Source organism: Magallana gigas, chromosome 8, assembly GCF_963853765.1.
Source record: "Magallana gigas chromosome 8, xbMagGiga1.1, whole genome shotgun sequence".
Lineage (NCBI taxonomy): Eukaryota > Metazoa > Mollusca > Bivalvia > Ostreida > Ostreidae > Magallana > Magallana gigas.
This window is the reverse complement of record NC_088860.1, coordinates 43,402,998-43,430,288: the sequence shown is the minus strand read 5'-3', so window position 1 is coordinate 43,430,288 and position 27,291 is coordinate 43,402,998. Positions and strand designations below refer to the sequence as shown.

The window sequence follows — 27,291 nt, the reverse complement described above, 5'->3', positions numbered from 1 at the left end:
TGATGTAGTTTGAGCCAGAGAGAGTTTGGTGCAATTGAAAGTGATGAACGTAGGGCCAAGGGCCTCACTTTCATTTCTAATGGCTTCCCAACGTCTGCTGAACATCAAATAATTTTATTTCACTGCAGTTTTGTGCTGTTAATTTTGTTTTTTCATTTTCAACCTGTTGTATCGTAACTTTTAAGTCTGTTAGAGAGAGAACAAATGGCGACATGTGATTAATCTTTGTGCTTACAGTTTATGTATGTCAGAAGACAAAAAGGTTTGATATTTAGACAAAATGAACTTGTTTATCAAAAAGTTGCCATGTCAACTGAAGAATGCTCTTGTCAGTGTGATTTGTCATTTCAGCTCGTTTAACTTTGGTGTAATGAATTTATCATTACAGATTTTTTATTTCTTCTTTTGCAGATTATTCAGTGAAGTTTGGAAGAAATACAACATCGGATTCACACACCTACCACTGTTGAACGTCTCCCTTCTGTAGCGCATGTCGTTTTGGATGTTTTTTACACATATTGTTGATATTGATTATTAGTGGTTTGTTTTAAGTTTTTATCTTTGTTGAATGCGAAAAGAGATTTGAGAATTCTCACAGGCAACACACACTGTCTTCTCTCACTGTCGACCGAAAAATTGCGCTCCTTTTATCGGTTCCCTTGACTGGAATTTTTGTGTCTGATCGTAAGAAACCCAGCAGTCTTTCATTTTGGTGTGACATCTTGTAATGGCCATGGTAAACAATCTGTTAGCAATTGGAAGTAACGTGAAGGACTCGCGATGGCTGACCCTGGAGGTCTGTCGCGAGTACCAGCGCAATAAGTGCACACGGACCGACACCGAGTGTAAATTTGCACATCCTCCACCCCACGTGGAAGTTCAAAATGGCCGAGTGACGGCGTGCTTCGACTCCATCAAGGTAGGTAACTTCTGTATTATTTTAATTGTCACTCGTCTGTTCTGTTGGAGCATAACTGCTTGAATACAATTTTCTACTAAAAAATTTTGACAAGAAGAGAAATTTACCATAAGCAAATATATATAAACTTAACTGTTTAAGTGAAGCATAACTAATTTTAAATTTTTTTAATATGAATTCATTATATAAGAATAAAAGATATATTGATAAGTAAATTAACTTCAGTTTGTTCATGAATCTCTATATCTTGACAATGAAATTACTGCATTTATTTGACAATACCATAAGTACATTAACAAACTGCTTGTTAATGTTTGGAGCTAACAGCTGCTATTTGATTTATTAACAAGTTATTCAAACGTTGGTTTAAGATTTTAACTATTTTGATTAAGAACTTGCCGGTGTCATAAGCCTCTTTGTGGCAGATATAGATAGTTTCTGATAACATGATTATTTTAACAAAGTTATCCCCCTGGATTTGTAACTCTTCTGTGCAATGTGGATTAAAGATGTGGGAATCTAGGGAAGATCGAGTTCATTAGGGAGTAAGGGGGGCACAGCTAGAGACACTTTGAAGCCTGCTGAGCTCTGTAGATTGATGCTTTTTCCAATTCCAGGGCTATGTTAAATATTCTGCCCTAAATTCCTAAGTGTCTTGATGGAATTAATTGTCTTAATAATCTGTGGTCTTCTCATAATCTCTTTCCTAATTGATTACATGATTAGTGTTTTTTCGGGCACGCTGATTTTCTGTTGCTAAGGGAAATTATTTCTTTTCTTTTCTCTCTGGATGTGCAAGAAACAGACTTTGTCTCAAGTTTTCCAACCTTTCAAGCTTAAATCGAGGTATTCTAGCTATTTTCATGATCCAAGTTAACAGCAATTCTCATAGGTCTACTAGTCTAAGAATTTATTTTTGCGACTGCATTGAAAACTGGATGTTTAGTAATTAGGATGTATTTGGCAGGAAATGCATTTCCTATTTCTTTTCTCCTTAGCTGCCAAGCCAGAAGACATATTTATTAAGTTATTAGGTATTCAAAAATTCAAGAAGGTTATTGATTCATTTTGTCAGAATGTTAGACATGTTTGCCAAGTAAATATAATATTTTGTGTCAATTATACCCAAAAGATAGACTAATGTTCAAGTGTGCATTACATTAATCAAATGCAGTGCATGCAAGGGGGGGATAGTAAAACCAATGGGGGTTTTTTTCCCAGTAAATGAGGATGACATCATATTATAAATGGAATATAAATTTTGTCCTTCGCTTTGGAAATTGTTTCCCGTAGGCCAAACAGAATGGCAGATAAAAATGACATGCCTGACTTTATTTTATTTTTTTGACTTTAATTAACAAGATGGAGATTTTGACAGAGTGAAATTACTCAGGCTATTCATTTTAATGTCCAGCTAACGTGATTGAAATAATATCAGTCAAATGACATCACTTTTAGGTATTGGATCTGGAACTTGTTTTTTTTTTATTATGGTATCGGCTTCATTAAGAAAGTGATAGGATTTTTGCATAGTGTTATTTGGTGCAGATATAAATTAAATGCAATTTGTTTTGAGTTATTAGAACATAGAATTTGTTTAATGAACCTGTTTTACTCAGAAATTTCTAGCTGCATTCTTTACAACTGGAAAAAAAGATTTTCTCATTGTATTTTTAGCCAGGGAAATACTTCGTTGATGTTGCATGCCCATTATATTTTCCCTTTCTTGCGAATTTATTCATTATGAAGAGAATATTATTTATTGATTTTGTTAAAAGTGACTCAAAAGCTGTTGCACTGTTCTGAGTTTTTCTAGAGGTAACATGCCTTTGCATGATTAAAGAAGCAAAATTGTGAGTCATTTCCCTTTTACATCAAATTCTTTCTGAGCGGTCTTGTTCTTGTGTCTTGTTCCATGTTCCTTATGTAGTATAGAACACATTGATGAGAGAGAGAGAGAGAGAGAGAGAGAGAGAGAGAGAGAGAGAGCACACAAGAAGTGAGAAGAAAAGATGATCAAGAAGTGAGAGGGTAGATGTAGTTAGTTCAAGACGAGGGGTTTAGAGAAATAAGCAAAGAGAGGTCATTGTCTGCATTGCATATTTGTTGGATCCATTTCTGAAATGACTAATATGCATCATCTAATGCTGTATTGATTTCAGAAGCCATCAATTTCAAACACTGCTCTCTTTAACAGAATGACCTGCGTCTCCGGGTCATTCTTTTATTTTAACAAAATGAACGAGCCTCAGCACCTGCCTTCTTTAGTCGATGCATGCAGCCAAGCCCACAGCATGCCTTCCTTTATTTTCAGGTCTTCACTTGCAGCCAAATGTTATAAAACTTTATTTAAATTTATAAATACCCTTCCAAGTCTTTTTTTTTTTTTTATCTTCATTCTCTCTCCCTCTGTTTCTATCAGAATGACAGACTTTTTTCTGGAACAATGGATGTACAGTGAAAATGTATGCACAGTAGCACCTGCAGTTGCAGACAAGAAAGAATATGAAACAATACATCAAATATGCTACTGCGTTAGATCTTATGCCACTCTGCCTCTGGGGTTCATTCCAGACTATTTCTGTTGATGAAATATTTAATGCAAGGCTAATTTCAGAAATCGGGGTAAATTGTCTTTCATAATTCATTTGAATAGGTTTAGTGAAGTTTTAGTTGCCTGCTCTTTTTCCTTAATTTTCAAAGGTTAAACCCCGTCAACAACATATTGGAATATCGTTTTTGGCATTGGAAACGTCGACACGATTCTTCTTTTCCTTTTGTTTTCCGGAAAAAATAGCAGATTAAAATCTGAATGAAAGACCTCTTTTCTGTTTTCTTTATTATCAAATTGCATGGTTTTCCAGTCGAAACTGCTTTTGGCTAAAAGATTACATGATGTATACATATATGGAATCCTACTTGATTTGGATGCACAGAACACTGTATTAGCTTTTCGTCGTCTGCTTGTGACGTAGTTGACTGCCTTTTAGTGATGCGCAATCACAGGAAAGTCGGATTGAGACATATGTACAGATACTGTGTCCAGACTAATATTCCTCCAGATGATATCTGGACTTGGTGCGTACATGTATATCATGTCTGTCCTCTCTCTCTCTCTGCTCTGAGATCCCCTTGGTTACAATGTCTAACTAGATTAATTCTTTCCCCTGTAATCTCTTCCGTCTGTCCTAATGCTGATATATGATTAGCCTACAAATGACATTAATTGTCTGATGGGGTTTTATAAGTTGGAGGGAAAGGACGGTGGGAGCATTGTAGTGTGAGATGGTGCACAAGTACCGTAATTTTGATCCGTCTGATGGCTGTGCTACATAAACCAGAGATGTGATTTGCAATCCACATAAGAAATCTTCTAGATTCTAAAGGTCTTCTTCCAATTTTTTTTATTGGAGTGGAAGGGGGTACAAAGTTACATTATTGAAAGGATCATGTCTAGTCAGGTCAGGAAGGTCATGACCTTATATGACCTTTAATGATACTAATACAATGCAAAAAAACCCCCCAAAAAACAAACACAACAAATGCTACTTGTGTCAACGAAATTGCAAGATTGATAGAGTTTGAAATTTGAATTTTGTATAGATTTTACATGTAGTGATATACAACTAGATAACACAATTACACCTGTAAATTAAGTCTCTTTCCACAGGTAGGCACTTAGTTGAGCCCCTAGAGAAGCATGGCAGTTTTATGTATATAATATGCAGCAATGTATTATCAGACTATCGCTGCATATTTCCCTTACATGTGTTATTATCAAAAACTCTCCCAATGTTGTCATATTGAAGCAAATAAAATCCACATGATGTCTCAGTGCATGAAAAGGAAAATGATCAGACGTTTTGATCTGTCTGGCTTTTTTAGACATGTTGCTTCAAAACTAAAACTTCAAGCTGAAAGTTAACATCTTGTTTTGTCTCTATAGCAGTATTCAACTGGAACAGATTGTCGCAATATTGTCTTTTAGGTATTTAAGAGCCAAAATCAGATCTCAAACTGAAAGTGGAGCTTTTGTTTTAAGATAAAATGATTGAGACGGAAAGTGAAAAACCTTGTGTGACATAAATCTCTCTGTGCTTTATGCTTCATCTTGAAAATCAGGAAAAGCAGGATATTTTTGGCATTAGATCACTTTGTTACAAACTGGAAGGAGCAGTTTATGGTCACTAGATTAGGCGCGCTGGGCTGTGGTTATCTCACTTTATGCAAATATTTCAAATGTTCAAAACCATAAAGAGGCAAATTTTTGGGAAATACAATATCCGCTTTCTAAAATTTCTGACGCAATTTTTTTAATTGACTGCAAAATAATAACTACCTAATCTTTCCTAATGTAAAATATCAAGATGTAAATCTTCATTTCTGATGGAGAAAAGTCTCGAAATAATGGAAGCAGAGGAGAATGAACAGCTTTTTCAGCCATAAATCGCCTTGTCGGAGACTCGAGTGGACCGGGATTAGCATAGTAGCGGGCTTTTTTTGTCAATTTGTTGTTCTGATTGGTTATCATATCTGTCAGAATGGGCAACATCAAACTTTGACATTTGTTGCTTTTTTTTCTAAAGGCGCAACCTGCGTGCACGTAAGACGTTAATGGCATCTGCAAGGGAGTCTCCGCTTTCATGATTATGTTTAGCAATAACATTTTGAAAATTGGATTGTGCAAGGCGGAAAATTGAAAGCGTACCCATCCCTTTTTTTCAACTATAGAATACATCAGAGCTGGGAGTTGCGAGGTTTAATTTTGATAAACCAATCATCAATTAAATATTTAATTCTTTACTTGTATTTCATTTGGACAATTTTGATGAAAATTAATAATTTAAGAGGATAGACATCTAATACGTTTAAAATGGATTTAAAAATGTGTTATCATAAAAAACATAAACTTGATCTATATACAACTTTTTTCAATATTCTCGCCCCCATAATTTATAAAATTCTGTCACAAAAGTACTTTGCACCAATAACAATGGAAATTAATTAAAATTTGATTGGCATATTCTCATTGAGATAATCTGCGCATATTCGAAAATGGGCAAAAAAGTTTTCATTTGAGTAATCATCAAAGCTAGAGAAAAGGTGAAATTACAGAAATCTGAAATCCTTGATATTATCTTCCTTCCTTGTAAACACCCCCCCCCCCCCAATTTCTCATCAAGTATAATTTGAATTTTAACTTTGTATTGAATATGGCGTAAAGACTGTACTAGTGGAGGATGATTTTTTTTTTTCTGAAAGAAAAGGGGGGAGAGAAATGTTTATTTACATTGCAATGGATTTCCCTCTTGTTAACATCAAAGCCTATTAGAGAGGGAGAAATAGAAAAGGCTCCTGATCTTTAGATGTCTTAAATTGCCTAATTATGTCTTGAACAAAACATGTACTCTACGCAAACTCTTAAATCCGTCCCATATGATCTTAAGTTTCAGTCTGTTATCAGCAAATTCAGATTAGGAATGGTCATTTGAGAAGAGAAGGTCATCTCAGCATCTGTACATATCAGTGGCTAGTCCCAGGTGATGTATGAATGATTAAACCAAGCACGGCATTTATGAGGCGATAATTGACAATTATTGCCTCCACTGATTGCTGAATAGTGTATTGACCAGGGCCGTAAAAGGCAGGCCAATGACAGAGGGGGTTTGATTAATCACCTTGACCAGGTGATTCCAGCAGGTAAATCAGGCAGCTAGTTTAGTCCGGGGATAAACATCTAGAACGTGGAAAAAGAAGTGGCTTCTAAGTCCTTGTTTTAAATGACAAATGGAAATAATGATGGTCATTAATTATACAACAGCATTGTTATGTGTGGTGTGTGTCTGATTGATGGTGACAGGGGTGTATGGAGGTCGAACAAAGGCAGTGTTTACCACCGCAATCGTCAAGACACAGATTCTTCTGAAAATTCTAGTTCGATACTCCAGGTGTTGTCACATAGTCAGCTCATTTGATAGGTTATGAAGTTGGTATGATACCCATATTATTCACAGCAATCGGTCTTTGACCATTAGTTAAGGAAAGATTTCAATGATTAATGATAAATCATCTATTATGGTGAATTTGAGTGTCTCTCTGTCCATTTAGGGGGGAAATAGGAGCAGAATGGAATTCTTTAGGACCCTTTTTTTCTATAATTACTAATGGAGAATTCCAGTAAAACTCAGATTCAGTGTGATTTGTGAAAATATCCTTGGTACTTCAATGTTGCAGTAATGTGGTCAGTGTTATAATTAATTTGTATGTTCTATGATAGAGATACAGAAACGAAAGTACACATTTTATTAGTGTTCTAATACTCCTCACCTGAAATCACCTTGAAAGTCACAGATACAGTAAATCTCGTTATCACCTGAACTAACATGAGCGAGATGCTGTGAGATCAACACCTGAAGGTGAGAGGAGTAAGCGAGAATACCTGTGTATCTCAGGTAACTAGGTGACCATGGCTGTCTATAATGCAGAGAAGGGAGTTTACTGATACTTAAGCATGTGTGGGTTGTGATTGAATAGTTTACGGCTGGATGAAAGGGCATGCAATTTAATTTGACGAGATCTGTTGTACCTCATGCACACATGTGTATACACTTAACTGCTTTATTTCCATTCTGATAGTGCCATGTTTTTGAGTGGGGTACTTTTGAAATGGGTGGAACTTTTTTTTATTTTTCAAGGTATTACAATTACTTGAAACTTCGACGGTAAACAGATTTATAATGGGAAACCTAAAAAAAAATGACATTTAGAAAAGGGGAAAAAGTAGTTGATTTAATAAATGTCAGTTTTATGATCATATCTTGATTAGAATAGAAAGCCAGACATATTAAAATGGAGTTCACATGGTGTAAAGTTATAATCAACAGACAATCAGACCTGTAATTCGCAGTTCAATATTGATTTTGGCCCATGATTAGAATTAATAATAATTTTCCCTGTGCATGAAATGGGCTTGAACAATGATCTATACAAATGCAGAAAATCTGTAGAAATGGAGCATGTTGATTTGTTTTGGTGGATTTATGACAGGTAGATAAGGGGGGCAGAGAAGCACCTGTTATCTGACATTTGTCTGGTCTGTTGGTAATTGACCAATGGCCAAAATCCTAGCTTATACACTAACCTTTTGTCACGTCTAGACTCTTCTGGAAGCCCCATCTATTCACTCTATTTATAATGAAAACAATTTAGTCCTTCAGATCCAACGTTTTGGGGATTCTTGATCATTTATTTCCGACTAATTTAATACACCCCTGTCAAGAACAAAACCTACTTATTCAATATCAGAATTTGTTCAGTCATAACTTTCACCTTGAGTGAACTGGGACAATATAATGGTAGAAGGAACTATACTGAAAAAGAGATTTATTTTTTTTGGGGGGGGGGGGGGTCATGTAAGAATCTTTTTTTTATTGCATGGGGATGGGTATTATATGGCAGGATTAGGGTTTGGGGAATGGGAATGTACCGGGTACATGTAATTTAGCTTGATAGTCAATCAAATTGCTGAAGGAAAAAAACATTGTATGTATATATATTGCTTTGAACTTCAATATTCTAATAGAAATTAGATGAATGGTATATATAGCATCGTAGTGGATTTTATGTTTATGGAGACATTATTCTCAAGTTGTTAAGACTTTTATAATTAAAAAAATCTCTTAAAAGTTTTCCAATTTACTTTCATCTGCTTTAAAAGAAATCCCAAAATAAAACTTTTAGTACTTATGGAGAAAATTCCATTAAAGATGGTTTCGGCTAGACAGGCCCACTCCTTGGAGAGAGAAATAGATGTCTGGAGAGAAGGTTGTGTGTTGAGCTATAAATGGTGTTTTGCATGCAATTTGAAAGGTCAGCAAGAGTTTCCAGGGCCCTTTGATCCGTGTGATAATTTGCTGTACATCTTTTTGAACATCCTTCAGAGGGCTACATCATTTCTCGCCTTGGGGATTGTGCAGACTGAGCCATCACGGATATACCAGCGAAGAAACTCACCTACGAAACAAATTAAAAGTGTCGATACAGGAATAAAGTGTGGCCTCGGCCATTGAGAAAGTCTGCAGGCATGGACCATGATGTGTTTATAGTCAAACTTGTAAAGTAAAGTAAACACTTGATAGCTAAAGAATTGAACCCATTAACAGCCCCCCATCTGTTACAGAGCAGCACGGATCCAGCTGCCCCCCAAAAACATGTAAATTCCATCAGCTTTCGACATAAATGAAGGTCTCGTATTGTTTGTAATAAGTAATCCCGAGTCGCACAAACTGTTTGATGTAGGAACCCTGCTTCTGTTTTGGCGATGCAGGGAAAGTGCTCTTTTGCAGCATGTCGAGGTGTTTGTGGTGGAGCAGATAACTGTGGATGGAGAGCGGTGGGAGTATTAGATAATAAACATGTAGAGAATCTTCAAAGTTATCAAATGCCGTTATTATGTAACTGCTTGCACTATTTCCATTTAAAACAAGCCAGCCCCCCAGGTCTTTGTTTTCCATTAAGAGTTTTTTGGGGGTTCCCTGCAATTTAACACTGAGTAACACTTGTATCAACAGATAACACGGAATCTTTTTTTAATTGACCCAGAAAAATTGATAGTGTTCTCAAGTATCTAATTTCGCTAAGACTACGTCTCTTTGTTAATTGAATTAAACTCTTGGGTTTGAGTGGAAAAGTTTGGGAGTATTTTCTAGAATTGGTGATAAAAAGAATACAGAAGTTGGAAAAAAAAACAAATTTCCAGTTGGAGAGAAAGAAAAGAAAAATTCCTAGAGTTGGATAGAGAGAAAAAGTTCATTGAGTCAGATGGAGAAGAAAGGGTACAGTGTACAAGTTTGGAACAGTTGTTGGAGACACAGAAAACAGAAGTCATGGTATTTTGGAAGTCCACATGCAGAGAGACAGAGTATAAAAATGTTTTATGGTTATGGTTTTGGAAAACCCTGCTCTTTAATGAATTCTCATATTCATGTGCACGAAAAGGGACGGTTAAATCAATTTGATTCCGTACCAAGAATATTAAGTCAAATACAGGATTTGCTGGAATATTTGCATATTTATTACGAATAATGAAAGGTTTTGGATGGTAGTAAAGCAAGACAAAATGGTAGGAAATTCCCATTAGTGTAGCTATATTGTCATGTTGGCTCTGTTTTATCTAGACATTCTGCATCCAGTCAGATTGTTGAGATCAAGATCTCTGTTGTGAATTAACTTTCATTTTGTCTCCTAAAAGAGTTATGCAAGAAAAATAGTTCTAGACTGTATAAATAAATATTTTATATGTACATATTATCAAAGACTAGTGTTGAATTAAATCACCTGTTTACCACCTCTGAGTAATGAATAGGAGTTTTAAATGAAATACGAGATTTCACATTTTAATTGTAAATGCAGGGAGGAAATTGTTGATATATTTTGATTTTCAATTTGATTTAAATATTCTCTATGGATGGAATCTAGGGTCTTAAGAGCTGGAGGGTGCGTGTGTTGTATTCACTGAGCCTCTGATTCTGCCTGATTTAACTCCCGGAGTCAACATTGACATTTTAAATCAGAGGATTTTATGCGTCCTTGTCCGTCGTTGTTTGTTTATAGTGCTGGTCAGTGTGTAGACAGGGGGTCAGTCAGGGGTCAACAGCGGTCAGGTAAATACCCCAGCTGTCTGGAGATCCCACTGACCAGTGCTGATGATGGGGGAGAGATTTATAATGAATAGCAGGGGGACCTCAGGGACCGACCATCAGCACGTGCTGGCTCAACCCTTATCGTAGTCTTTATCAATCTGAAGAACGGTTAGACTGATCAGTGTTGACAAGTTCATGGCAAGCTCCTTTGTCCTTCTTTGTATGGTTCATGGCTTAAACTAGCGAGGACTGATGCTGGAGAGTTTATATGTTTCCAATAATTACTGTGAGGTTTATGATGTGGAGGGCACAGGTCATCTGAAGTCTGACTCTTCTGTGATTGGAGACTCAAAAGTTGCTGACATTATCTTTGTTGCATTGACTGCGTTGAAATTAATCATTATGTTATGCTTCTTTTCACAAGCCCAGATAATATTAACATTTGAAATATGAACAAATTCTCTGTTTTTTATCTGCTATGAATGCATGGTCAGCTTTTATTTGTTAGCTGGTATCTTTTACCCCCTGCAAAAAAAAAAAACAACAGCACAATATTGGAAGTCTGAAATTGTTATTATTGGATTCCCACAAATATGTATGCTCTCAGCTTCATCGGAAAAAAAAATTGAGAAATGAAAAAAATGGCAATGGTACAGTAAGCAGTACCCCCCACAGGAATTCCGATTGAATCCAGCAGAAAAAAAGTTTTATTACCAGAAAGAAAGTTGTAATAAGGGGGAAACAATCAGCTAACTGATCAAGGGACCTGTTTGATTGACAGCCATCAGAGTAATGAGATTAGAAGCAGTGTACACTCCACCAGGGGGGTAGCTGGGGACTTCCATCAGGGTGCAGTGCATTGTGACAGATGGTGGACCTGTAGTGCATTAACCTCCCCGCCCCAGGAGCTGATGAGTGGAGAGAGTGGTCCCTAGTGGTGCCTTTTAGCCTTTGTTGCATCTGGGGTGACATTATGTTGCTCCATACTTTTGCCTTGGGATGATGACACCCCCCATAGTATATTGTATGTAACACAATGTCATTTGTGGGAATAGTTTTGATAGACCAGGCCCATAGTTTCAAGAGCTAATAATAAATGTATAAATGCCCCATCTTCCCCCTCAATATTCATTAAAATAAAAGTTTTTGGTAGAAAAAGTTTTTTATGCTGGCTGGAACTTCAAGTTATATCAATTATACATATAGCAACAAGAACAATATGAGGTTGCTGTAGAATACTGACCCCCCTCACCCAGAACAAATCCTCCCCCCCCCCCCCCCCCATTAGATTAGAATTTTAATATTATAATATCATTAAAATGATTTGTGAAAAGAGGTTTGACATATTTTTAAAAAGAGGCTTGACATTATATGACCTTTTGTGTCAGTACTGATATTTCATTGACATTCATTTTTATATGAGGGAGGGGGGGGTGCAAATGTGTTACCAATGAAAGTGCATGGCCTTAATGAGTTTTCAAGGTGATCCATCAAACAGTATGCACCAAAATGGGTCACAAATGTGGCATTATTCCTGACCATTTTCTGGTGCAGTGTCATTTAAGAGTGCCCTGGTCTTACCCCCATTAGGACTATGTCACCTAGTGCTGTCCTAGCCAGACTATGACAGGTGCTCTAAGTAGCCAGATTGGGTTTTTTGTGCTCGTTATGGGGTAACCCAACAGACCTATAACTGTCAGCTGATGAGAGCTCTGATGAGATCGCAGGTACAAATCAATTTATACCTAGAGTTCTGAAAGTCTGTGTGAGGGGCGCAGTCTAAATGTCACCGCCTGCCAATAAAACACTTACAAATATGTCATCTGATCATTATGAACATTGTCCACAATTCAATGCCTCTTCCACTCGATGTATGTTGTTTTTTCCCCAGTATTTCAAACTCATCATAAATGACTTGTCAAACATTAATTTAATATTGGTTGTATATGATAATTAACAAAGTAGTCTGGATCGAGGAATACTCGATAACAGTCTGGCTATACTGAGATCATCCAAGCTTCCATGGTTTGAATTTATGCTTTTAAATACCGTATAACGGGTATTTTTTACGTGCTGCTAATTTTTATACAAGATTTATAAATCCATAAAAATTAAACGCTTGAATTTTCACAGAAGTGAAAAAACACCGCACGTAAATTTTCTACATTGTACGTATGAGAGTAATGTTCATGACCTTGAACAGCTCAGTCCCTGACGGCTGTACATGTAGGTTTATTTGAGCGTTTTTGGTCATATGGTGATAAAAGTTCAGATCTTTCTATTCAGTCTTGAGTATTTTTTAAATATTAAAACCACATTAGTTGCTAGCTTTCAATCACTCAGTCAATAAGTATGGTGGGGATACGAAGCTATTTTAAACCAGTTTCTACAATGCCAAATCCAAATGGATTGCTTAGAAAGAAACAAAGTCACGGTGAAATTCCCCCCTCCCCCCTTTTACCACAGATGAATTTAATTTTTACGGACATGTCCAATTTGTAAAAAAAATTACGCGTAAAAATTCAAATCGCCCTATTTTAAGATAAATTCGTTAAAAATCACAGCAGTAAAAATTACCCGTAATATTGGTATATGACACAATTTAATATACAGAAGCCTTTGAAATTGTTCCTAGACACAGCAGATTTGCTTGTCATGAAGAATAGCATACATACAGCTGTGTTTTTTCAATAGTTATAATACAGCTAAGCGAGGAAAAAGTCTTTATGGCGTGTTCGAGGGATCCGATGTTTGGGAGTTAAGTGTCGCACAGCCTACTTATAATCCAATGATGCTCGCCCCGCTAATGTAATCTGCAAAGTGGAGTATAGCATTACCCTGAAATCGGCAGAAAATGTTTTGCCTTTTTAAAGTAATCTTGTTAAAAGGCAATATCGATGGCAATTCCTGCAGGGGGTGAAAAATTTTGTTTATGATGCGCAATGGCCAGGAGATAATGGGATTTGGAATTTTGTGTCGGTTATGTGGTAATGGCCTAAGCAGTTTCTGTTGCAATAAAGTCTTCTCTTTTTGTTTTAAATCCAAAAAAAAAATATTTGTTTTGGAAATAAAGTGCATCGAAAATACGTCACTACAAATGAGGGTTGAAGTTAATGGTATGTGGGGCAGGAGGGCAAGACGAAGAAAGGAATTCTAACATTATAATGATTGTCTGCATGGCAGCAAAGTATTTGAAAGAAAATGAAACCATTGTGTTGCAGCGGAGCATGTAGAAGCACCTGGTAACAAGCCATCCTTGTACTTCAGAGTCGCCCTGCCGTGCACTGTAGGGTTATATTAAGAAACAGTTAAAATTTTCTAGATAAATTGCTCCCCTAAAAAAAAATGTGTGTCTGGAAATTATATAACAAAATGTCAGAAAGATTCATATTCAAGCCAGCCTGTTGTTTTGTTTTGTGTGCATTTTATTTTTTTGGAGAGTTTTTTTTTTTTTGAAAGAGAATTTAAAAGAACATCTGGCAAGGGAAAATTGGCTATTGCTGTTTTATGCTTGCTTTTATAAATTGCCGAAGTCAGACTGAAATATTTGAATATTCCATTGGGTTACATAATCTATAAAGATGCTTTTTTTTTAAAAGACCGTCTGAAGGAGTTGGGGAGAGGCTGAGAGAGAAAGAGAGAGTCTTGAGAAAAGGGAAGGTGCCAGATCCTCTCTCAAGCAGAATGGAAGTGATATGTGAGGCAATAAAACTCCCTGATCTAGCTGTGTTGTAGCAGATACCTCTCTTCCTCCCTGCATGCATGCAGGATACTGTATATATTGATCATTAAGTGCTGTTAAATGATGTGTCTGAGACAAGAAAATAAGAGGATGGGAAAAACATGCATTTCTTCTCTTAAAATGCATGTTGCATAAATGGAGAATTAGGTAATTTCACTACAAGACAGACAAAAGAATCTGACCCAGACCAAAAAAACTTGCCAAACTCTTGAATCGGTGTAATAGAAATTTTACATAGATATAGTGCAGCTTAATATCTTCATTACTGCTGTTTAGAGTAATTTGTATCCTAAGAGTTGTTAAATAAATAGATTGGCTGGAGATTTAACAATTCATTTATCTCAAGTTCTCTATGAATTAGTTTACAAAAAGACCTTTACCATTTTCTGGCTTAAAATGTTTTAATTTCTTTGCACTATTTATACCTTAATGTGTTAAGTTCCCTGAGTTGTCTTTCTTTGTTTTTGGTGCCTTGCCCAGGATACACTGGATCATTAGGTGAAAGATTCTATATGCATATAGTACACACTGAAAATGAAAGCTTTAATTATTTTTTGGCCATTCCCATTGATTACATTCTTTTATCAACCCTGTTTTAAGAGTTTGGCTAATTATACTTTGCACCTGTAATTAATGGGACCTGGCTAATTATTAAAAGACTGTCCTCAAATTAAATAATTAAGATTAATTAAAATTTGAAGAAGAAAAAAATTGCAGTGAAATTACACTACCAGTATACATTTTAGAGAAAAAGGTTATGTTGCTATCTGTAGAAAATCCAGTGAAGTATTTAGCCCAGCATTAATCAGCTTTCATTGACTGATCAGTGGCATTAGGCATAATGGATAAAAACCTATTGATTTAAGTTCAAATGTTTGAGATATAACAGCACTTCTATTTGATACAGAGATCATCATCCTATCAAATCCATTCAACCAGAGATGTCTGTTTCTTTACAATGTTGCTTATGTGTTTTACATACAGTACATGGAATTCATTTCATCATCATGCAAAAGGGTTTTTAAAAGTATTTGGTACCAGCAGACATTTTTATGGCTATAATCATTTGTCTCCGAGTCTGAAAATGAAAATAAGACCACAACTACGAGGGCGATTAGGATATCCGCTTCATTTACATGTAGTCTAGACCGAGCCCTTAGAATCGATCCGTTATCATTACGGACAATTTTTTTTTTTTTTCATAAACTTTTTTTGATGCAATGCCCAGCTACATCGAAATAGAATTTTGGCCAAAGGCCAACTAAATTACAGGAGTTTGACAGCCATGTTTGGGTTTGTTTATGGCCATTTGGAGGTGTATTTAGAATAACGCAATAAGTAGAGGGCCTTAAGTACTTCCATTTGATGAGAAAAGGATCCATACCCAATCACATGTCAGAAATATGCTCATTTGCATCAATTTTGTGACGGAGTACATTTGGGATATATCATTGTAAAGACCATAAATTTAGTTCCATAAATAACATGTCTGCATGATCATTGTATCTGACATTTAATTGGCCTGTGACATTGCGCTGCCATGTATTTTTGGTTGTGCTCAACTAACTGTACAGATTTCTGAAAATGGAGCCCAGACCGTTGACAAGATTTTTTTTTATCAATATGGCAGCTATAAGCCAGCAATTGCAGTGTAGAACTAAATAAGCATAAGATGGAAAGTTATACCCTATTGAGAAGGTCAATCATCTTTTTGACAGTTTTCTGTGGCTGTCCTATCTCTACGATAGCTGTACTATTTCTATTTTTGATATCATGATCTTTTCAATGTCAAAATGATATTTTAAATTACTGCCTATTAAATGGTCAAAATTATAGAGATTTTTTAAGTGTATAGTAAAAATAAAGGGGAACTTTATAGATTGTTGTATATTCATTTTTTTTTTTTTTGTTGAAAATGAATTTCCAATTACAGCTCTACTAAAATGACCCCCCCCCCCCCCACCGAGCCCCACCCTTTTTTGGAGTTGTCCAGTGGCCCTGAGAGACCTTTCCCAATATAAAGATGCAAGTTCTGTTCAATTAATCACATTCATCGACAGGAGAGCATGTTTCCACTAGTCAGGGCCGATAAGATTACGACCTAATTTCTTGTTTCCCCTTTCCTCAAATATTTGTTCTGGGGCCATTTTATTTATTGTTCACTTGGTCTTGCTATCAATGTCAAACTCTTGCTCCCATTGTTTTGGGAGGTAGTTTTGCTGATTGGCCTCAGTATTGGTTAACTGGGCTTTTCTAAAAGAGTTGATTAAAGGCGGTTGATACTATTCAATTCCCTTCTTTAAATTACGATACTTACTGAAAGAGAAACAGATTGCATGAATGGGAGTCTTTTATAAGTCGTACTTCTGGTAATCAGTGTTTTCTACTCGAGATACCATTCAGGGCTGTGTCAAATAATCTGGTTTCCTTGCTTAGCACCAAACAGCAAGCTTTGTTTGGAGACCGTTGTGGTATCAGAATTTCCCAAGATAACAAGGTAGACCCTAGTGGAGTAGAGACATAATGAATGTGGCTAGGCTAGTTAAAAGACCGACTGGACGAGACGAAATTACTTCGACATTTAAATGTTTCCCAATCAGTGTGCTTCCTGCAGTAACGAAAAGGGATTATGTGTAGGATGATGTTTTTTCTCCAAGGCTTTATCACGAGACTACAATTTAGATTTGATTTCTGTGATTGTGTTTTTAAAACAATTTGCGATCGTTAAGTACCAAGACCTATGTTCTACTGAATATTAAGCTTGGGTCTTTTTTGCCATTCTTTCACCTGCTTTGACGATGACTGGAAAATTCCTAGAATTTTTTTTAAAATAGCGTCGAAAAATATCAATCATTTCAAAACAAAATTACTAAATATTTTGAATTCTTTTCTGTTTTCCAGGGAAAGTGTCAGAGGAAAGACCCTCCCTGTAAATATCTCCACCCCCCTCAACACTTACGAGAACAGCTCCTACAGAACGGCCGGAATAATCTCATCCTCAAAAACTTACAAATGCAGGCCGCAGCAGCGCAGACGCTCATACCGTCGACGGGAATCGTACCCGGGATGTTGCCCACCATTGTGAGTATGGAGACCTGAGTCGGGCAAGCCTCGCCCAGGGTTTATGTGTATTTAGATCTCCATGTATACCTTGCTATCAGCTTGATTTGCCAAAAGCAGTAGTAGTACCTCATTTGTTCGGCTTGAAGCTCATATTCCTCCCCCTGCAAGAACAACGCTAAAAAGCAATTCATTTTTTTTATTGTTATTACATTTTTTCTAACAGACTACACAGATAAGTTTTGTAAATAAAAATTCCTTTTGAGTTATATTGTAAAATTAAACGTTAGATGAAAGGCACAATCTTGATCAGAATCTCAGGATTCTGCATAAAAACCTGTGCAGGGTTACATTAAAAGCTAATAGCCACGGTAATTCCTCCATTGTCGAGTAAGACTTTGTTGTCAGGACAAGTGGCAATGTCGTTAAATTTGCAGACGGCAAACATTCAGCATCAGCTGATTGTGTTTGCTTTTAGAGTTTTATGGACAGATCCAACTATAAAGCAACGCATTTGTGAATATATTTGTTCGGACATAAATCTTAATCGATTTGGTCTCCCATAAACTAATAGCATCCTGTTTTATTCAAAAGGTTCGAGAAAATTGTTTATGCAGTCTTGCATATTCATTAAACCCTGCAATGTATAATTGATTTAGAACGAACAAATCTTGGTTTCTGTGGAAATGGTTAGCAAACCAGAATGGCAATAAATAGATTAGTGGATGTTTATCATAATTTCCCATTATTGTTTTAAGAGATTAATATTTTTAATTCCTAAATTTGCTCTTGTATGTTTTAGTAGTCAGCATTTTATTACTCTTGTGAGTTTATGATTTTATATTCATTATATTTTCACATAATTGAATGTTTAAAAAAAAAATCTAATGATAATACAATTCAATAAAAATATGTTGATTAAAGGATTAGCTGGCTTCTTATAAAAAGAATCTGATGATTTTATTGTACCTCTTTGGATAGTGAATAAATCTGTCTTGTTTAAGCTACCATAAACCTTAAACACATTGCCACGACAACACAGCTCTTTTTTTTATAAATGAATGAATCTGCATTTCATTGCATTGCTAAGATTTTGCTTGCAAGGTTTCGCTGTTCAGACACGTATGGCATTGTCCTAATATAATCTTTATTTTCAAATGCTACCATTAGATTTTGGTTTACTTAACAAAAGCCAGTTCATTGAAACAATCCTCCTGATTGCAACGCATTTTCATTGAAAATTGAGAACATCATTAGGGTTTGTTAGTCAAGTTTGAATGTCTTGCAATTTTCCAAGAAGTTTGTTTCATTGAACTGTTGATTGATGCTAGATCTCCATATCCCACTCATAGTGGGTTACTTTCTCCATCTTGTTCATGTGCTTGCAAATGGTATGAATTTACAATGACTAATATGTATTCTTTTTTTTTTTCTTTGTTTTGTATGAATTTAATATTTGAACATTGTATTTGATGTGTAATCATATACTGCTAGATGGCGCCAGCAATGTTTTATATATTGTTTTTTCTCAAATCTAACAAAAGCTGTGATTGGCAGATTTCTCTGACATTTTAAGTAATCCAACCAATGAGTGAAAAAGAGAGAAAATATCTAGCCAATTGCAGCACTTCTTGGATCATTTTCAACATTACCTAACAAGAGCTATGATTGGTTTGTTTATGTTTTTTGCACCAGTTTGACATGGATACTAATTGTTTTTTTGCATGTTTTCTTTCCGTTTTTGAGGCCTCACCGAGCAACAAGGGATCTCTGGCTGCCCTGCCTGGCCTCTACCCCACGGGGCAGCTACCGACCGTTATGGTAATCACAGATTTAAATGCCTTCTGTATTTGTCATCCAGCCACTCTCAGACTTATGTTGCTTGAGAAACAATGGGGGAGGAGAGGAGGGGGTGGGGGGGGGGTCAACATTTAGAGGAACTTTCCACAGAAAATTATATATTTCAAGCATATACACTTACATTTCATTCTGACATTGAAAATTTTATTTGTTTATGTGATATATAGGAGAAAGGTGAATGGAAGGGTTGGAAATAATTTGAAAATATTGCTCTTAAATTTATACAACTGGATTGCTAAGATTTTGAAAATATTGCTCTTATATTCTTTAAAAAGGATTGCAAAGAATTTAAAAAGGATTGCTTATAAATTCATGAAAAAATGGAAAAACAAATTGACGTAAACTGCACCCTCACGTAACCATGATGAGTGTACATAATGAGATACAATAAGTCTCGTATAATGGTCATCTTATCCTGTAATAGCTTCAGCCATTCTGTAAAGAATTCAAAAAGCAACACAAGTTCCTGATTTTACGATCTTCACTCTGACTGCTTTGTTATGTAATCTATAATTATAGCAACCCTTAATTGTAGTCCATATATTACACAGAGATATGTAGCATTGTCTGCTTGGCTTTTTGTGTGTTTGGGAATTTCATCATTTTATTTAGTTTGATTTTAATCGATATTGTTTATAGCAATTCAGAGCTTATCTTTTTATACGCTTTGCAAAGAAATTAACTTTTTAAAGACACAAAACAAACCTTGTCTTTTTAATAGATGTCAAATTGGGACCCCAAGGCCTTCTACTTTTCAGACATGGTAAATGGCTAGCTTGATTAAGGTGTATAAAATTATCTTTTCCAATATAGATAATCATTACAAATGTAATTTCTTTTAAAGAGATATGCATTGAGTTCTTTTAAAGAGATAAATAATGAAAGCAAAATTGAAAGTTAGATCGCTTTTTTAATTAACAACTTTCATTTTGAACCAATATAATATTCATGTATATATTTTATATATCCTAGCCTTATTCTGCAGTGAATCTATTTTTTTCACCATTTTTTTTAACAGCTTGGAAATATATATCCTCTTTTTATGGCTCTAATGTTGTCTGTGTTTCCATGGCAACTTGATAATGATTGGCTCAATTTTTGGATGTTTCAGATTCCCGACCGGGCATATGGATGGTCAGGGGGGGTCGTGACAAATGCAAGTACTGATTCATGTTCTTGCTTTTGTTCGAAGCAAGCTTTTAAATCATTTGTAGGATTATCCTCTATAAAAAAAAAAATCCAATATCATATTGCTGCAGCCTTGTAGACTTAAATAATTGGTTTTTTTTTTTTTTTGCTGCTTCCTGTCTATGTATGAAATACTTAGTAACGCTTTTTGATATCTTTTTGTCATACAGACCCAGTTCAATTTAAAAATTTCTATGTGATCATTATTTGAAATTATAATGCTTCCATTTTTTTGAGCTGCTAAGAGTAATTAGACATTTTAATTGTGAAATTCAAAAACAGAAATAAAAATGACCGAATTATTTCTACATGAATTCATTATGTTGCTGGTATCATGTCATTGAGCAAGGAACATTGCTTGAGCAATTTTCGTCACTTGTATTTTTTGACAAGTTAATTAAAACATTACGAAAGGGCCCAGCTGGATACTAAAAGTGAAAAAAGAATGGGAAATATTGTGTAATCATTCAACATACATGAACAATCATTGTAATGGTGAAAAATGGTAGATTCCATGGGAAAGAAACCTGCAGGCTAGCAACTCGCTGTAAGCGTCAGGTTTAAAATCGAGAGTTATAAAATAAAAGGCAAAACGTTGGAAATTTCTAGTTGAAAGTCTTTGACATATCAGATATTGATTTTAAGTGCCAGCAATCTTTTTTTTTTTTAATTTCTGAAAAATGAAAAATTTAAAAAAATGAAAAAACTCCCTGGAGATATTGGAAAATTTTGGTGATAAGGAACGCGTGATACTTGGTTTTTACTTGTGGTCTGGTAATGGACAAATCTGTGGGGGGATTAACAGGAACCTTTCGAACCTCGTTTATGGATATAAACCTAAATCTGTCATTTCCGTCCCAAAGACAATTCTATAATTGACCGATTTCCTACAGACTCTGGAAAGGTTTTGTCAGGAAATTAAAAAAAAAGAAATAACTCTCGGATGTTTTTTCACCTGTTCAAAGTTTATCCGCTGAATGGAAAAGCAAACAATTATCATATTTGTGAATTTTCGGTTGAGAAATTTCGGTTGCTGCATCTGACTCATCTGTGCAATAAAATATCTTATCTTCTAGTTTATCATGTAAATGTCTTCCCAAATATTCCAACTAATAGGAGGAGATGTAAAAAGTCTGCATTTAAAGATTTTTTTGAAAATCCCCCAAATGTTATACTTCATTGCAAGGAAAATAATTTGTAGATAAACTCCTATAATATTTTTGCAGATTGTGTGTTTTATAATCCGTGTTTTCCTTTGTAGATATTAAAACATCGTTCAGTTGCTTTACGCCACACTAGCTTAAACTTGCATTTTGATAACAACACTTTATATTCATAAGCACTGTGCTATTTTGTGTTCAATAAAATGATTTTCAGATGATATTCTATAATCCTATATATATAATAAATGAAGTATATAAGAAACAAGATTTGATAACAGTTTTAAATAGTGTTCATTAATCTTTGTTCATTCAAACAATATTTTATTATAAAAAAGGATTGGACAGAAGGCCCAGGGACCATAAACCTTATACCAGCTCAATTTTGATCTCAGTCTCACTTTTATAAAAGTACATGTATTATATAACAGAGTGAGGATGAGTTTAAAAGTGAGCTCGTCTAGGTATTATTGCCCTGGACCAGGCCAGGTTCAATATGAGTCCTGTCCGCAGTGTTCATTCATTAACGTTCAATGACATGTTGTTGTTTTTATCATATTTTGAACACTGTTGTATTATGAAAAAGACATTATGAGTTGGTCAGCAGGTATTGCTAATATGAGTCCAATCCCCAAAGTGATCATCCCTTCATTCAGCTGAATTATGGTTTTTTGTGGTTTTTAGGGACACCCTTATCTTGCCGCGTCTGTACCCACCCCGACGTCTCTCTCCTACAACCCCTACACCCTGGGGATGCAGACGATGTCCGTGACCCCACCCTCTGTCAGTGAGTCGCCATCCCAGCCCATCTCCGGTGTAATCCAAGCCGCCACATCTATAGCCCAGAATAAAATTACCAGGCCAGATAGGCTAGAGGTGAGACGATTGGTCAATGCCATTTGACCAATCAAAATTGATGTGTTATTTTGTGTACAGTATAGGGCAGTTTTTTGTGTTTTTACTATAGAGTAATGCTTTGTATTTTGAGGAATATACCTGTTTTCTTATAAAATTTTTGGTCAAAGGTTTCATATTTCTTTCTCTTGACCTTTCGTTTAATTTTATGAATGATGAGGAGGAAAACAAAAGAGAAATCTGATTGAATAATTATGAATTATGACCTTGTGAATTACCACTTTATGTAAAAGTTAACAAAATACAGAAGCAGCATGACTAGTATTGTACTGCTATTTAGTATATTATGATATCAGTATATGTACTGTATGATTTTCACTTAGTATAGGAATTATGATGACCGCTACTTGCTAAATGACCCTACAATAGCCTTGTACCAAAATACCCTCGTACCAAAAAACACATACAAATATCAATTATTTCTGTATTCAATTATCTTCATTGCAATTACTTAATATAATCTGACTCGCTGGACGATGACCCTGACATTTGACCTTTTCCACCACCAGTGCCCACTATATAGGTCCATTAAGTTATCGGTGCTGATGAGAATATCCTGTATTTAGAGTATATTTCTGTCTGTAGTCTTGCTCTTACTTTCCTGCTGTACTACTGTATTTTACAAGAAATAGAGCCGAATTACAACCTGTGTATACTGTTTCCTGAAAAGCTTTTAACAATAGAATTAACTCAGACTTAGAGGTCACCTGTTTAGTTGCGCCTCACTCCTTAGCTATTCACATCCTAAAAGCTTCCGATATTTATTTTTAAACGGGGCAATGCAGTTTGGGTCATTTGTTGTCTGTTTTTACCTCCCTTGATATTGGAGTCAATAAAGTTTTGTTGAATTTGAAGGTTGTACAAATTTTCTCACTTTAAGAGGAAACAATTATTTATTCATTTTTTTTTCTGCTTGATTAAATTTGAAATTTATTAAAAATACTTTGTACAAAGATCAGTGTTAAAAATTTTATGTCTATAATCAACTAATATTAAGTTATGATTTATTCCTATGCTCTTCTCTGTCCTGGAGGTAGAAATAGTCAATATATTGGATCTGAATGTTGAGCCTCTTTAAGGGTCCACTGCAGTTCTCTAATTAGGGATTCTGGTGTGATTTCATTTTTCTGTAGATCTTTCAGATGTAGTGGGGGTTAGATGTGAGGTAAACAAATTCAGCTATTGCCAACAATATAACCCTGCTCAATGTGTCAAGACTTTGCAAATAATTGCCAATTTTCTCGTGATGGATTGTGTATATGCTTACATAAGTTTTGACCCCTTCATTTTCTTCCTCATTATTCTTCATGGGTGGTGCTACAGCTTTAAACAGCCAAAAATGTATTCATTTTTAATTTATACATTTCCTTTTCTCTTAAATTCTTGTTGAAAATTTTTTGAATTTGTAACATGCTTTTTTTTTCTCTTGGTTGCTGGCCGAAAGAGGGTTTAATGTTGAATAGCCTTCTGGCTTTGTGTTTGTTTCCCCTGTCTTGTATAAGCTTACCATTTTTGCTCTCCTATTGAAAGGAATGGGGGCTGTATAGAAATGAAGGGGTTTAGACTGATGCGGGCTGTTGTCAAAAACAAGAAAAGAGAGAGACAAGTGGAGGCTAACCATATTGTTTTTGGCCTTTTTTGAATGCTTTTGCAGGTATGTCGAGAGTTTCAGAGAGGGTCTTGCACGCGACAGCCAAGTGAATGTCGCTATGCCCACCCCCCAGATAGTGTAACAGTCGAGACGTGCGACAACCAGGTTACCGTTTGTATGGACTTTATTAAGGGGAAGTGTACACGAGACTCGTGTAAATATTTCCACCCGCCCCCTCACTTACAGGCTCAGATCAAAGCAGCACAACAAAGGGCTAATTCCTCTGCAGCACAGGCTCTGGTAGGCTTCTCTCCCGCTCCTTGTCAAAATCAGAGTGTCCATGCCAATAATGCTTGTAATACACTGATAGTGGTGATTAAACACCTTTTATGGTTGTAGCACGACCCACGTGGTTTTAACACGCTACTATTGGTTGTAAAACGCCACCAGTGTTGTAACATGCCACTAGTAGTTGTAACATGCCACCAGTCGTTGCAACACGCCACTAGTGGTTGTAACACACCACTAGTGGTTGCAACACGCCACTAGTGGTTGTAACACACCACTGGTTGTAACACGCCACTTGAGGTCAATAAATCACCATTCATAGTAAAATTATTACATTATTACCAGTTTTGCTGGAAGTGTTTTTCGGAAATTTTCACTTACAGGTAATAAATCTTTAGTAAGAGTCCTCTTGATCAACATTTAAACAAACATTCTGATGTTTAAAAAAAAGTCACAGGTATTTTTTTTTTGGGGGGGGGGTTAAAATGGAAATGGAGATTGATTAGCAAACAAAAAATTCCTCGTTTGGTCTTGTAGCCTTACTTATATTTTTCAGATTTTATTCATTGGCTTTGGAAATATATGAAATATTAAGAACTCTGATTTTGATAAGCTCTTCCAATTCTATGCTGGTGTGTGAAGATGTAAAACATTCTAATGATTTTACAAGTAACTTAACAATAACTGTGATTGTTTTTTGGAATGCTGAGTAAATGTAATTGAACTTGATATGATTTGGCGGAATCTATTTGCATCTTCACATTCATTTCTCCTTCTGCTTGAGAATTAGAATCACTTTCCTAGTACTTTGTCTGTTTCTCCCTTGCATACAACGCTAATCACTGTAATTTTTTTCCTTTTGCTTTGTGTAGTAGTTTTACTCTGTATTAGAACTGTACTTTTTAGTTTTTCATTGTTAATCTATGTGGTCAATGCCATAGCAATTATCTTTCTTTTCTCTCTCATATCAGTCTTATTTCTTCACTTTGAAATGAAAATAATGTACTTCTTCTCTGCATCTATAACACAAGGTGCTGTCAAAAAATTTAAAATGAGTATCTTGCGCATTGCTTTGGCATGATCACAGTTTGCTATGCAGAATGATTTTTAACACTGTGTATTGGGTCAGGGTTATTTTTAAAACCTTAGACTTGACCTTTGAACCCTTCCTGTCTCTTAAAACACTACTCTTCTTCCTGGGGAAAAAGGACACAGAAATCTAGATCTGCTAATGTATACTTTTTTTTTATTACAAAGTTTTCTCTTTCCTTTTGTTCATGTAGCACCCAATGGCTTCAAAGCTAAAAGCTAGTGTAGACACAAGAAGCACTATATACCATAATCATACATGTCTAGTCTAGTCTCCCCCATTTTAAATTTTGATTGTGCAAGAATATTCACTTAGTATTTTCACTCCTTTAAATAATATGTGAAGTTCAGTTTTTAGACTCTTTTCAATAATAAATGAAGTCTCGCTTCTGTAACATAGTCTAATAATACAATTTCAAAATTAGTATGGAAAATGAAAGTAAGAGAGATTAGATTGCTAAGAAAATTCTTTATAAAAATTCGACATTAATGAGGATAAAAATTTATATCAAGCAAAATTTCAAAACTGGGCATGTATGATTCAATCTTTAACAGCTAAAAATGGAGAACAACCTGCCTTTCTTCCACCCTTGACCTCTGTAGATATTGGCCAGTCAATATGCAAAGCTTTTTTCTCCTTTAGTTCAACATTAGTTTTGCTGCTTTTTAATAAAAACAGATATTTGCATTGATATCTTGATGTCAAGTGACCCCAAAAAAATCAATTCTTTTGAAAAGAAATATGAAAAAAAAAACATATTGAGTAGAAAAACTTCTGCTAATGCTGGCCATTACAAGATGCTACAACAACTGTGCCTGCACTTTGACCTTTTGATATCTGCTTCACCCTGTAGTTTAACCTAATCGAAATATTTCCTTTCTCACGGCACCGTGTACATCAAAATGTTTAAACAGAAAAGTATTCTACGTCCAAAATCTGACACAGATCGACTGTTACAATATACTCCCCTCTGTATTAAGTATCGTTGTTTTATTCCACTCTGGGGGGAACTATGATTTAATGAAGGCCAAGTCGGTGACCCATAAAGTTCAGCATGCCAGAACTGGTTTGATTGGTTGATCATAATTTATTAAATGAATATTCATAATAGTAGCTGTGTTTTTTGATTGGTTGTATTGTTTGACGACAACAGTGTATCATTGATATGCTTCATTGTGTCTGGTGAATATTTATCTATATTTCATATATTATATATACATATGTATATTTATCACTTGATGATATGTCGAGAGATAATGAATTTTGATATCATTCAATGTATTTAAAGCTTGAGCTTCCTTTAGTTGGATTTTTTGTGTCTGTATATGAACAAATGTAGATGTAAAACAAAAACAAACAAAAAACACCATAAAAACCATTCTGCTTTGGTACACCAGCCTAAGATGTTGAAGTCACTTTCTGCACTCTGCCAAATCGGATGAGTATAACCATTGTTTTGGACTGTTTTTTTCTGATGTTAATTTTGTTCCAAGAATTTTCAAAGGAAATTGATTTTGTGTCATAAAAACACAGAGGAAAGGGAAAAAACAAACCAGTATGGTATATTTGAAATGTGATCATATCTTCCTTTGAAAATTGATTTCTTTTTTTTTTTTTTTATTCTCTCAGTTTAAATCAGATCTTTTTCACTATTGATTTTTCAAGAGTCAGCTTTCTTCATGAAAATTTAATTGACAATTTTCTATTATCTATCAATTAAGCTTCAACTTTTTGTTCTCAAACAGGAAAAAAGTGTCAATTTTATATTTCATTTTACCCCAATGCTACAGTAAAAAAGAAAAGATGTAGTTCTTGCTTTTCACAGCTAAAATTCATG

General features: G+C 35.2%; 1 protein-coding gene across 23 annotated transcripts in view; it reads left to right on the top strand.

The window, feature by feature from the left end:
- LOC105330717 (muscleblind-like protein 1) overlaps positions 1-27,291 on the top strand; it is a 98,788-nt gene that overhangs the window by 57,539 nt on the left and 13,958 nt on the right. For 12 of the 23 annotated variants that reach the window (XR_900538.4, XM_034472934.2, XM_011432599.4 and 9 more), the window contains 7 exons: positions 412-919; positions 17,204-17,383; positions 19,109-19,183; positions 19,944-19,985; positions 20,334-20,378; positions 22,255-22,446; positions 24,140-24,376. Coding sequence is in view for 22 of the 23 variants with exons in the window: in XM_034472934.2 (XP_034328825.2) it covers positions 728-919; positions 17,204-17,383; positions 19,109-19,183; positions 19,944-19,985; positions 20,334-20,378; positions 22,255-22,446; positions 24,140-24,376 (963 nt within the window). In the remaining variant the exon portion in view is untranslated. Of the gene's footprint in view, positions 1-411; positions 920-16,792; positions 16,936-17,203; positions 17,384-19,108; positions 19,184-19,943; positions 19,986-20,333; positions 20,379-22,254; positions 22,447-24,139; positions 24,377-27,291 lie in introns of those variants that run through there. The other 11 variants (XM_011432607.4, XM_020068294.3, XM_011432605.4 and 8 more) reach the window with 9 other exon arrangements.